At 30.8% G+C, this 11826-nt stretch overlaps 2 protein-coding genes across 4 annotated transcripts; one reads left to right on the top strand and one right to left on the bottom strand.

Moving 5' to 3' along the window:
- Window positions 1–2051: 2051 nt before the first annotated feature.
- LOC111686073 (rho GTPase-activating protein gacU) lies at window positions 2052–11592 on the bottom strand. Of its 3 annotated transcripts, XM_046953221.1 has the most exons (8): window positions 11374–11592; window positions 10635–11287; window positions 9201–9299; window positions 8944–9026; window positions 8448–8873; window positions 8066–8390; window positions 7794–8003; window positions 2052–2339 (listed from the first exon to the last, which is right to left on the bottom strand). In XM_046953221.1, the coding sequence occupies exons 1-7, from the start codon at window positions 11465–11467 to the stop codon at window positions 7806–7808; spliced, it is 1878 nt and encodes a 625-aa protein (XP_046809177.1). In that variant the 5' UTR covers window positions 11468–11592; the 3' UTR covers window positions 2052–2339; window positions 7794–7805. The 3 variants fall into 3 exon arrangements, with proteins under 3 accessions (XP_046809177.1, XP_046809181.1, XP_046809180.1); XM_046953225.1 differs by lacking the exon at window positions 9201–9299 and having other exon boundaries at window positions 2053–2339; window positions 11374–11588; XM_046953224.1 differs by lacking the exon at window positions 2052–2339 and having other exon boundaries at window positions 7756–8003.
- On the top strand, window positions 4301–7786 carry LOC111686074 (4-hydroxyphenylpyruvate dioxygenase). Its single transcript, XM_023448374.2, has 4 exons — window positions 4301–4445; window positions 6388–6798; window positions 6877–7530; window positions 7604–7786. The coding sequence occupies exons 1-4, from the start codon at window positions 4443–4445 to the stop codon at window positions 7676–7678; spliced, it is 1143 nt and encodes a 380-aa protein (XP_023304142.1). The 5' UTR covers window positions 4301–4442; the 3' UTR covers window positions 7679–7786.
- Window positions 11593–11826: the final 234 nt, after the last annotated feature.

Raw genomic sequence — 11826 nt, 5'->3', positions numbered from 1 at the left:
TTCAGTTCTAGTTCAGTTCTAGTTTAGTTCTAGTTCAGTTCTAGTTCAGTTCTAGTTCAGTTCTAGTTCAATTCTAGTTCAGTTCTAGTTCAGTTCTAGTTCAGTTCAACTATTTAAGGAATTTGAAATGATTATCAATTCAAATAATCTTCAAAGACTCTGAACACGTTTTAATTCAATTCAATTGCACTTAATTTGACCTTCAATATATCTGAAAGCCTTGATTAGCCTCTTGTAATAAATTTCATCTTTAACACCTTTAACACCTACTCACAATCCATAAATAATGCAAATTTGATTTAATTTTATTTTATTTACCGGCGTCATATTAATACCTATTCATTTATTCAACCAATTGTTGTCAATTTTTTTGCTTAACAACAACAATAAAATGTAATGATGGACGGGAGAGTAGATTGACAGCTTGTTGATATCAATAGCGGAATATTAAATTACGGTAAATTTTATTTCAATAGAAGAGAAGTAGAAAGAGAAAAAAAGTTTTAGGATATAAAAGAGCATGAGTAAAATTTAAACAAAATTATTATTTTTATCATTCGATTTTTATTAAGTCAGATGCTGTTGGAATAAAGATGTTTTGATGCAGAAAAGAGAAAGCGATTTAGTTAACGGTGTTAGTAAGAGAGTCTGCTTTTGGCGGAAATGAAAGAGCAATAAAAACAACTAAGAGAGTTTAACGAAATCATAAGGTGCACAGTTTTAGAAGAGTAAAGGGGATTCACTGAAAACAACTTTATTATTTAATCACATTTTTCTTTTTTGTTTTGAACAAAACCAGATGTTGTTGATAAATTGTACAACTAAAGTTGTTTGTAAAGAATTTTGTTTATAAACAAGTTGTTGACAAATATTGTTTGCTTTCAAATTTAAGAATTTATAAAATTGTTGTTATGGATTTATTTCTATATTATAATTATTTGTGTGTGTTATGTAAATTAATTTTAAAACTGGATTAAGAAATGTTAATAGAATAAAAATAAGAGTAATTAAATAAAAAAAGAACATATGACAATGATTTGCGTTTTTTAAAGGGACTTAGTAACGTAAATCGTTTAAAATTAAACTAAAAGAATGATTTAAAAAAAAACTTAGTTCTTGTTCTAGTTCTGTTCTCGTTCTGTTCTAGTTCTGTTCTAGTTCTGTTCTAGTTCTGTTCTAGTTCTGTTCTAGTTCTGTTCTAGTTCTGTTCTAGTTCTGTTCTAGTTCTGTTCTAGTTCTGTTCTACTTCCGTTTTCTTCTAGTTCTAGTTTTGTTCTACTTCCGTTTTGTTCTGGTTCTAGTTCTGTTCTAGTTTTGTTCTAGTTTTGTTCTAGTTTTGTTCTAGTTTTGTTCTAGTTTTGTTCTAGTTTTGTTCTAGTTTTGTTCTTGTTCTGTTCTAGTTCTGTTTTAGTTCTGTTTTAGTTCTGTTCTAGTTCTAGTTCTGTTCTATTTCTGTTCTATTTCTGTTCTATTTCTGTTCTAGTTCTGTTCTAGTTCTGTTCTAGTTCTGTTCTAGTTCTGTTCTAGTTCTGTTCTAGTTCTGTTCTAGTTCTGTTCTAGTTCTGTTCTACTTCCGTTTTCTTCTAGTTCTAGTTCTGTTCTAGTTTTGTTCTAGTTCTGTTCTGTTCTAGTTCTGTTCTGTTCTAGTTCTGTTCTAGTTCTGTTCTAGTTCTGTTCTAGTTCTGTTCTAGTTCTGTTCTAGTTCTGTTCTAGTTCTGTTCTAGTTCTGTTCTAGTTCTGTTCTATTACTGTTCTAGTTCTGTTCTAGTTCTTTTCTAGTTCTGTTCTATTTCTGTTCTAGTTCACTTTAATTCTGATAAAATTTTTAAAACCTTCATGGAAAATCATTATTTAAATATTTAATTTTGGCAAACATTTTAAAATATTTATTTTTTTTGTTGCTTTTCTAAGTTCATTAACATTTTATGATTAAGTTAAAAACATTAAAGGGAAACTCGTTTTTCAATTCTAATTTTATTTTTTATTACTTCAATTTAACTGATTAAACTAACAAAAAAAATAAAATAAAAAAAAACGCTAAGAAAAATTTAAATAAAAAACTCACCTCAAAAGCACGTTGTTGTTTTCGACATAAATATTCATGAGCTCCCAAAAATTTAAACCGGCAGCACATGTTGTTCATTAACGATATGAAAAACAACAAATTTTAAACTTGTATCAAAACAACTCCTTGAGAACATTTGCTTCAAATAAATAAATATTTGTTTAAAATTTGGTTTTTCGTCAGAAGTGGTATGAATAATTGATTCTTTTTCTTTCTTCTACTGCTGACACACGACTCAAATAACTTTTTTCAATGAATGTTGGTCGGCTGGTTGCTGCAATGTGCAAAATTGAGAAAAACAAAAACATTTTATTTTAAATAATATTTACACCTGTTTGTTATTTAAATTAGTATTTAAAGAAACAAGATTTTTTTGTATTAAACAAAATTAGAATAGAAATTTATGCAAATTGTAAAAAAAAGAAACTGAATTAATATTAAAATGTATAAAATTTGTTAAGGTAATACAATTTTGAAAAATTTTTGGGGGTTTTAGAAAGATGGAAAGTTTGTTAACATTAGAAACTATTATGGGGAAAATCAGTTCTAGTTAAGATCTAGTTCAGTTCTATTTCAGGTCTAGTTAAGTTCTAGTTCAGTTTTCGTTCAGTTCTAGTTCAGTTCTAGTTAAGAAATAGTTCAGTTCCATTTCAGTTCTAGTTCAGTTCTAGTTCTATTCTAGTTCAGTTGTAGTTCAGTTCTAGTTTTGTCTGCCTAGTACTATACTAGTTCTGTTCTAATTCTGCCTAGTACTGTTCTAATTCTGTTCAAGTTCTAGTTCTGTTCTAATTCTGTTCTAGTTCTGTTCTAATTCTGTTCTAATTCTGTTCTAATTCTGTTCTAGTTCTGTTCTAATTCTGTTCTAATTCTGTTCTAGTTCTGTTCTAGTTGTGATCTACTTCAGATCTACTTCAGTTCTAATTCTGTTCTAGTTGTGATCTACTTCAGTTCTAATTTAGTTCTAGTTCAGTTCTAGTTTAGTTCTAATTCAGTTCTAGTTCAGTTCTAGTTCTGTTCTAGTTAAGTTCCAGTTTTGTTCTAGTTCAGTTCTAGTTCTGCTCTAGTTCTGTTCTAGTTCTGTTCTAGTTCTGTTCTAGTTCTGTTCTAGTTCTGTTCTAGTTCTGTTCTAGTTCTGTTCTAGTTCTGTTCTAGTTCTGTTCTAGTTCTGTTTTAGTTCTGTTCTAGTTCTGTTCTAGTTCTGTTCTAGTTCTGTTCTAGTTTTGTTCTAGTTCTGTGCTAGTTCTGTTTCAATTCTGTTCCAGTTCTGTTCCAGTTCTGTTCCAGTTCTGTTCCAGTTCTGTTCTAGTTCTGTTCTAGTTCTCTTCTAGTTTTGTTCTAGTTCTGTTCCAATTCTGTTTCAATTCTGTTCCAGTTCTGTTCTAGATCTGTTCTTGTTCTAGTTCTGTTCTAGTTCTATTCTAGTTCTGTTCTAGTTCTGTTCTAGTTCTGTTCTAGTTCTGTTCTAGTTCTGTTCTAGTTCTGTTCTAGTTCTGTTCTAGTTCTGTTCTAGTTCTGTTCTAGTTTTGTTCTAGTTCTGTGCTAGTTCTGTTTCAATTCTGTTCCAGTTCTGTTCTAGTTCTGTTCTAGTTCTCTTCTAGTTTTGTTCTAGTTCTGTTCTAGTTCTGTTCCAATTCTGTTCCAGTTCTGTTCTAGATCTGTCCTTGTTCTGTTCTAGTTCTGATCTAGTTCTGTTGTAGTCCTGTTATAGTTTTATTTCAGTTTTTGATGTCTTCTATAGATATTGATTGACCATTTGCTAATGTTTGTATTGATGATTCAAACCAGATCTAAATTGTTAACCAACGTAACTGTATCTAAGCCAAGCCTCCATAATATTTTGAAAAACATCTAGAAGTTAATTTACTCTAAATATTTACTAAAAATATCTCAATTTTATATCCAACACTTTTGTGTTTATTTTTAATTTTTTTCAATATTTTTTATTACCACTAGCAACAAAAACTGTGTGTATCTCTCGATATCTGCTGATTTCAATTTTTAATTTATGCATATTAAAATCAAAATAAAAATAATAAAATAAAAAAATAACAACTGTAACAGAACGAGAAAAACAAAATACTTGTTTGTTCAAAAAACAAAATAATATTCAAATTTAAAATAACACTATAAAACGAGACGTAAAGCAAGATTTTCACCTGATTATTTAAATCTAGTTAAAAGTTTTAAGTAAATAAAGCACCGACAAATGCTTTAAAAGAGGCTTTGAAGCGCTCGACGCTTATCATTCAACTTTAAATAGTCTTAGCGAAGAAACTAAACTTAAGAAGTGGAATCGATTTTAATTAAAATCAAAAATTTCTAATTTTTTTCGATAAAATATTAAGCAACTAAAAAAACAGTATAGTGTAAAGTGATAATGGTATGTTGGTGTGATGGAAGAATCGAGAAACAAAAATTAAAGCATGTGTTTGATTATATAAGTTTATAAATTGATGAAAGCTAGTAAGGAGCTAGAAAAAAGGACTTAAATATGGATTAAAAAATAAACAGGACTTAAGAAATGTTTTAAAGAATAATTCAAGTGGAAAATAATGTTTAATAATATAATATGTTTTTAAATTAATTACATCTTAAAAGTGTTTATTCTTCGAAATTTTAGATTTTAAACAAAAAATATTATTTTAAACAAAAATGCAAAATTATTTGTGGAAAGTTTAGAAAAATTTATTTATTTCAAAATTTATTTGATGTTTTAATTTAATTCGAATTCAATTCCAATTCAGTTTTAATATAATGATCCTTCAGCTAGTTCAGTTCTTGTTCAGCTCTAGTTCAGTTCTAGTTCAGTTCTAGTTCAGTTCTAGTTCTAGTTCAGTTCTAGTTCTAGTTCTAGTTCAGTTCTAGTTCAGTTCTAGTTCAGTTCTAGTTCAGTTCTAGTTCAGTTCTAGTTTAGTTCAGTTCAGTTCTAGTTCAGTTCTAGTTCAGTTCTAGTTTAGTTCAGTTCTAGTTCAGTTCTAGTTTAGTTCTAGTTCAGTTCTAGTTCAATTCTAGTTCAGTTCTAGTTCAGTTCTAGTTCAGTTCTAGTTCAGTTTTAGTTCAGTTCTAGTTCAGTTGTAGTTCAGTTCTAATTCAGTTCTAGTTCAGTTCTAGTTCAGATCTAGTTCAGTTGTAGTTCAGTTTTAACTCAGGTCTAGTTCAGTTATAGTTTAGTTCAATTTTAGTTCTAGTTCAGTTCTGGTTCAATTTTAGTTCAGATCTAGTTGAGTTCTAGTTCTCTTTTAGTTTAGTTCTAGTTCAGTTCTAGTTCAGTTCTAGTTTAGTTCTAGTTTAGTTCTAGTTCAGTTCTAGTTCAGTTCTAGTTTAGTTCCAGTTCAGTTCTAGTTCAGTTCTAGTTCAGTTCTAGTTCAGTTCTAGTTCAGTTCTAGTTCAGTTCTAGTTCAGTTCTAGTTCAGTTCTAGTTCAGTTCTAGTTCTGTTCTAGTTCTGTTCTAGTTCAGTTCTAGTTCAGTTCTTGTTCAGGTCTAGTTCAGTTCTAGTTCAATTTTAGTTCTTTTCTAGTTCAGTTGCAGTTCAGTTCAAGTTCAGTTCTAGATCAGTCAAATGTCAGTTCAAGTTCAGTTCTAGATCAGTCAAATGTCAGTTCTAGTTATTTTCTTGTTCAGCTCTAGTTCAGTTCTAGTTCTGTTCAAGATCAGTTCTAGTTCGTCTATTTCACTTTTAGTTCAGTTATAGGTCAGTAAATGTAATATTTAAAAAAATTTCAATAAAACTAAATTAAAAAAAAAAGTTGTAGTTCAGATCTAGTTCAATGGTAGTTTAGTTATAACTCACGTCTAGTTCAGTTCTATTTTAGTTCTAGTTCAGTTGAAGTTCATTTCTAGTTCTGTTTAAGTTCAATTCTAGCTCAGTTCTAGTTCATTTCTAGTGCTGTTTAAGTTCAGTTCTAGTACAGTTTTGGTTCAGTTCTAGTTCAGTTCTAGTTCAGTTCTAGTTCAGTTGTAGATCAGTTCTAGTTAAAATCTAGTCCAGTTCTAGTTCGGTTCTAGTTCAGTTCTAGTTCATTAATTCTAGTCCAGTTCTAGTTCGGTCCTAGTTAAGTTCTACTTCATCTCTTGTTTAGTTCTAGGTTCGGTTCTAGTTCAGTTCTAGTTCTGTTCCAGTTCGGTTTCAGTTCTATTTCATTTGTAGCTCAGTTCAAGTTCAGTTTATTTCAGTTCAAGTTTACTTCAATTCTAGTTCACTTCTAATTCTGTTTTAGTTCAGTTTTAAACTAGTTCTAGTTCAGATCTAAATTCGTTCGACTTAAGCTTTAGTTCTTTGAATTAATTTTACATTAATTTCTTTTTTATCCCCCTTTTCTAGACCACATATACCGATAAAGGAGCCAAACCAGAAGCCGGTAGATTTCTTTCGTTCGACCATTTAACCTTTTACGTTGGCAATGCCAAACAGGCTGCTAGTTTCTATACCACCCGCATGGGTTTTACACCCTTGGGTTATCAAGGTTTAGAAACCGGCAATAGAAAATATGCCAAACATGCTGTTAAACAAAATAAAATTGTATTTGTTTTCGTCTCCGCCTATACCACCGATGATGAGGAACATGGTCATCATGTAATGAAGCACGGTGATGGTGTTAAGGATGTAGCCTTTGAGGTCGAAGATATTGAAGCTATCTTTAAGTTTGCCAAAGAAAAGGGTGCTGAGGTTGTAAGAGAATTGTGGGAGGAAACCGATGAATATGGTACCGTTAAATTTGCTACCATTAAAACAGTAAGTTGGGGGGGAGTTTGTTTTTCTGTATGATTGAAAAGATTTTTAAGAAATATCTTCTTTATTGACATTTTTTAGTACGGTGATACCACTCACACCTTTGTGGATCGCAGCAAATACCGTGGTGTTTTCTTGCCCGGTTTCAAATCCCTGCCCAAAGATGTTTTATTGGAAAATTTACCCGCCGCTAAATTAGACTTCATTGATCATGTGGTCGGCAATCAGCCCGATTTGCAAATGGAAAGTGTAGCCGCTTGGTATGAACGCATTTTGCAATTCCATCGTTTCTGGTCTGTAGATGATTCACAAATTCATACCGAATACTCAGCTTTGAGATCCATTGTCATGGCCAATTACGAAGAGACTGTTAAGATGCCCATTAATGAACCAGCTAAGGGCAAAAAGAAATCACAAATCCAAGAATATGTAGAATACTATGGTGGTGCTGGTGTCCAACATATTGCTTTAAATACCAGTGATATTATCACCGCCATTAGAAACTTAAAAGCCAGAGGCATGGAATTTTTAACCATACCCGATTCTTATTATGAAATTTTAACTGAAAATCTTAAACACAGTCGTACTAAGATTAAGGAAGACATGAAAATACTTAAGGAATTGAACATTTTAATCGATTACGATGAAAATGGTTATCTGTTGCAAATTTTCACCAAAAATATGCAAGATCGTCCCACATTGTTTTTGGAAGTTATACAACGTCATAATCACAATGTAAGTTGGATGAAAATGAAAGAAGATGTTTGTTGTAACAGAAGTTGTATAAAACTTTTTATTTTTTTTACAGGGTTTTGGTGCAGGCAACTTTAAATCTTTATTCACCGCCATTGAAATTGAACAAGACAAACGTGGCAATTTGTAAATAACATTTTAAACATTTACTTTTTCTTTTTATTTCTGTTTACCGGCACAAAGGCCTTGATAAATGCTATTTTAATATAAAATAAATATAGTTTTAATTAATAATTAAGTCTTACTTGGTGGTTTGATTACTTCTTATCCTTGAAACGATTATCGATTAACACCTCATTCCTAGGATCATCCGCCTGAAAGGATAATATAAATGGATTCCAAAAATCTTTGGGGGTATTTTGACGCATCATATCGTTTAAGTGACGTTGATGTGACTTTTCTAAATGCTGTTGAATTTGTTCATCACTTAAACCTTTATCCAAAAAGTTGATTAACTACAAAGATTAGAAAGAGAGAATTAGTAAAAGTTGTATTTATATCTGGCGCTTAAACTAACTTTCTCGCATTCATCACAGTCTATGTTAAAACGTTGTTTTATGGTTAATTTATTTGTTGTTGACGGAACATCCCTTTCTTGTTTTATTATAAAAGGTTTAGGCATAAAGTCTTCTTCATCTTCTGTATCTAATTCATCTAATAAAGGATTTTGTGGTTTTATGCTTGTACTACAACTTGGTTTATCTTCTTGTCTTTTTGAAATTATATCAGTCTTTAATTCTTGTGTAATTTTTTCTTGTTTAATTTTATTTAACGATTGTATTTTCTTGTTGCATTGTGGCTTTTTAAACGCTTCTACGTCCTTAGTTTGTTGCTTTTGTATGCTGTAAAGAAATGTAGTTTTAAAATACATTTTAAATTATTCTTTTCATACAACTTACTATTTACTTTCATATTTCTTAAGTTTCTCCAAATTATCGGTGCTAGCCAATAAGTCCATAGTATCAATTTCATGTTCAAAATCACTACAATCATCTACAAATATTATATCCTGTGTAGCAGGCGTTAGTATCACTACACTTGATGTATCACTTTTAATTGTTGAAATGCTCATTGGATCATTAGGTAAGGCAGTACAATCTGTAGAGATTTCATTATCAAATTTCAATTGTTTAGGTTGTAAATCTTTAGTGGAATTAAGCTCTAAAGTTGCATCAGTTTTTTTCGAAGGTGAAAAGTCAAAGACTATACCATCTAGGGTTTTATTGGTATCGTGTTTATAATCTTTGTTGTTTTTGTTTGTTGCTACGTTTGATAGGGGGTTTGTTGTTGTGCTGTTGTTGTTGTTGCTGTGATTGTGGCCGCTTCTGTAATCTTGGCAATTGTTAGCTTTTCTTATTTTCTTTTTTAAAAACATTTTATTTAAATGAATTTTACCTATGTGACCAAGAACGTCCAGCTTTTGAATTTTTATTTACTATTACTGGGCTGGCATCGATTATGTCATCTCCCACATCGGACTAGAAAAAGGATTATTTATATTTTAATATTTTTAAATTTTACAACAAATTTCGCGATGCAGATGAAAAATATTTGCCGAAAAAAACACATTTTAAACAAAATTTTGAAACAGCTTACAGCAGATGGATTTTGAATGGTAAATGCAGTACAGGCTTTTTTACATTTACACTCACCTTATTAAAAATTTTACATGGTAAATCATCAAGAAACTTTTGTAATAGTAGAGTTTTCCTAAAACTAGGTTTCTTTAATGACAAACGCTGTGTATTATCCTTTGAAAAATTAGTTAATTATAGAAAAAATATTTTAATTCTGTTTAAATTTAAATCCAGTTTGGTATTAAAGCAGTTCTAGTTAAGTTCTAGTTGAGAACTAGTTCAGTTTTAGTTCAGTGCTAGTTCAGTTCTGGTTCTTTTCTAGTTCGTTGTTAGTTGTTCGTTCCAGTTCAGTTCTAGTTCATCTTTAGTTGAGTTCTAGTTCAGTTGTAGTTCGGTTCTAGTTTAGTTCTAGTTCAGTTTTAGTTCAGTTTTAGTTCAGTTCTAGTTCAATTCTAGTTCAGTTCTAGATCAGTTCTAGTTCAGTTCTAGTTCAGTTCTAGTTCAGTTCTAGTTCAGTTCTAGTTCAGATTTTAGTTCTGTTCTAGTTCAGTTCTAGTTCAGTTCTAGTTCAGTTCTAGTTCAGTTCTAGTTCTAGTTCAGTTCTAGTTCAGTTCTAGTTCTAGTTCAGTTCTAGTTCAGTTCTAGTTCTGTTCTAGTACAGATCTAGTTCAGTTCTAGTTCAGTTCTAGTTCAGTTCTAGTTCAGTTCTAGTTCAGTTCTAGTTCAGTTCTAGTTCAGTTCTAGTTCAGTTCTAGTTCAGTTCTAGTTCAGTTCTAGTTCAGTTCTAGTTCAGTTCTAGTTCAGTTCTAGTTCAGTTCTAGTTCAGTTCTAGTTCAGTTCTAGTTCAGTTCTAGTGCAGTTCTAGTTCAGTTCTATTTTAGTTCTAGTTTAGTTCTTGTTCAGTTCTAGTTTAGTTCCCGTTTAGTTCTAGTTTAGTTCTATTTTAGTTCTAGTTCAGTTCTAGTGCAGTTTAAGTTCAGTTCTAGTTTAGTTCTTGTTTAGTTCTAGTAAAATTCTAGTACAGATCTATTTCAGTTTAGTTCATTTCTAGTTCAGTTCTAGTTTAGTTCTAGTTCAGTTCTGGTTTAGTTCTAGTTCAGTTCTAGTTCAGTTCTAGTTCAGTTCTAGTTCAGTTCCAGTTCAGTTCTAGTTCAGTTCTAGTTCAGTTCTAGTTCAGTTCTAGTTCAGTTCTAGTTCAGTTCTAGTTCAGTTCTAGTTCAGTTCTAGTTCAGTTCTAGTTCAGTTCTAGTTCAGTTCTAGTTCAGTTCTAGTTCAGTTCTAGTTCAGTTCTAGTTCAGTTCTAGTTCAGTTCCTTTTCAGTTCTAGTTTAGTTCTACACTATGGAGAACGATACTGTAGTGATCAACATTTTCAAACCTAAACATACAGGTAAATTAGCTAGAGGGATAAAAATAAATTATATATTGTTCACTAGTCTTCGATGAATCACAAATATTTAAATCTGAAGAAGTTCCTAAGATTGAAATAAAGAAAACCTGCTCTACTTACCTCCCGAAAGCTTCCATCTTTAGATTTATCAAAATTTAACAGCGATTGTTTCACTTTACTTGGATTTGGTTTTCTCAATGACAAACATAATCTCTTATCGACTGCCAATTTTTTTGCCTCCACATTATTTTTGCCCTCAGTCGATTTAACTTTTTCCGGTTGTAAAAATTTCATGGTCCATGATTTTTCCGCTGGACTATTACGTTCTTTGGTATTCCACTCTGATTTTGATCTCTCCACAGGCTTATTACGATCTTTAAAACAACGCATTATGTCTCGTTGATGATTTCTTTTGGGTGACTCTTTTACACGAGGACTTGTCAACACTTCCAATGAGTTTGGTAAGCTAACATCACTTTTTGATTGACTTAAAGCAGATGTCTCAAATAGTTGTTCACTATTGAGAGCCATATTTAAATTGGAAGCACCTATAGGTTCATCATCAGTTAGACTAAGATCGGAGGTAACACGGTCTTCTTGTAAAGAATTATTATTAGCCAACCAAGAATCATCACCATGTTGAGATTTATAACGTTTGGCAGGTTGCTGTTGTTGATTTGTTTGTAAGAGTTGTAATGCTTTGTTAAGTTTCTCATTGCGTTCCTTGATTTGTTGCAATTCCAAGTCACGTTGTTTTAGAGCATTTTTATAAACTATATATGTACATAAACAATAATAATTAATAAACTGTTTTACGTTGTTATTGTTGTTGTTGTTGTATAAACAATATTCAACCTACAAGTATAGTGGTGTTTTAATATATCTATAGCTTTTTCAAAACAATCTTCTATTTCTGAAGGTTGCGCTACGCGATTACATGCTTTGCATAACATTTTGTTTATATTTATAAATTATTTAAGAAAAACATAACTTTTTTGTGAAAATTTGAATTTTGTTTTAAGTTGTTAGTTAAGACCTGGTTCACACTAGGAAACTTTTGATTAACGATGGTTGATGTTTCTTTTTCTTTCTCTCACACACAAAAATCAGGTCTAACAGTACTGTTATTGACAATTTCGGAGAAGACGTAAATGAAATAATTATCATGAAGTGCTGCCAGATGATTAAATAAAAAACGATAATGCCACGAAAAAAATTGTCTATCGAAATGATTTTGTAATAAAATTTTTATATAAAAAATGTGTTAGTATATTTTGAGATATTACAAATGGAATGAGCAACTCAATATACC

The sequence above is a fragment of the Lucilia cuprina genome, chromosome 5, assembly GCF_022045245.1.
Source record: "Lucilia cuprina isolate Lc7/37 chromosome 5, ASM2204524v1, whole genome shotgun sequence".
Taxonomy (NCBI): domain Eukaryota; kingdom Metazoa; phylum Arthropoda; class Insecta; order Diptera; family Calliphoridae; genus Lucilia; species Lucilia cuprina.
Note: the sequence above shows the minus strand (reverse complement) of the source record. Positions and strands in the feature narration are given on the sequence as shown.

Coding starts and splice junctions, on each gene's coding strand:
- LOC111686074 (XM_023448374.2), top strand. Junction 6,799..6,876: donor AATTTGCTACCATTAAAACA/GTAAGTTGGGGG, acceptor GACATTTTTTAG/TACGGTGATACCACTCACAC. Junction 7,531..7,603: donor TACAACGTCATAATCACAAT/GTAAGTTGGATG, acceptor TTTTTTTTACAG/GGTTTTGGTGCAGGCAACTT.
- LOC111686073 (XM_046953221.1), bottom strand. CDS start 11,467: ATGTTATGCAAAGCATGTAATCGCGTAGCGCAACCTTCAGAAATAGAA. Junction 11,288..11,373: donor ATTAAAACACCACTATACTT/GTAGGTTGAATA, acceptor GTACATATATAG/TTTATAAAAATGCTCTAAAA. Junction 8,874..8,943: donor GGACGTTCTTGGTCACATAG/GTAAAATTCATT, acceptor CCAAGATTACAG/AAGCGGCCACAATCACAGCA.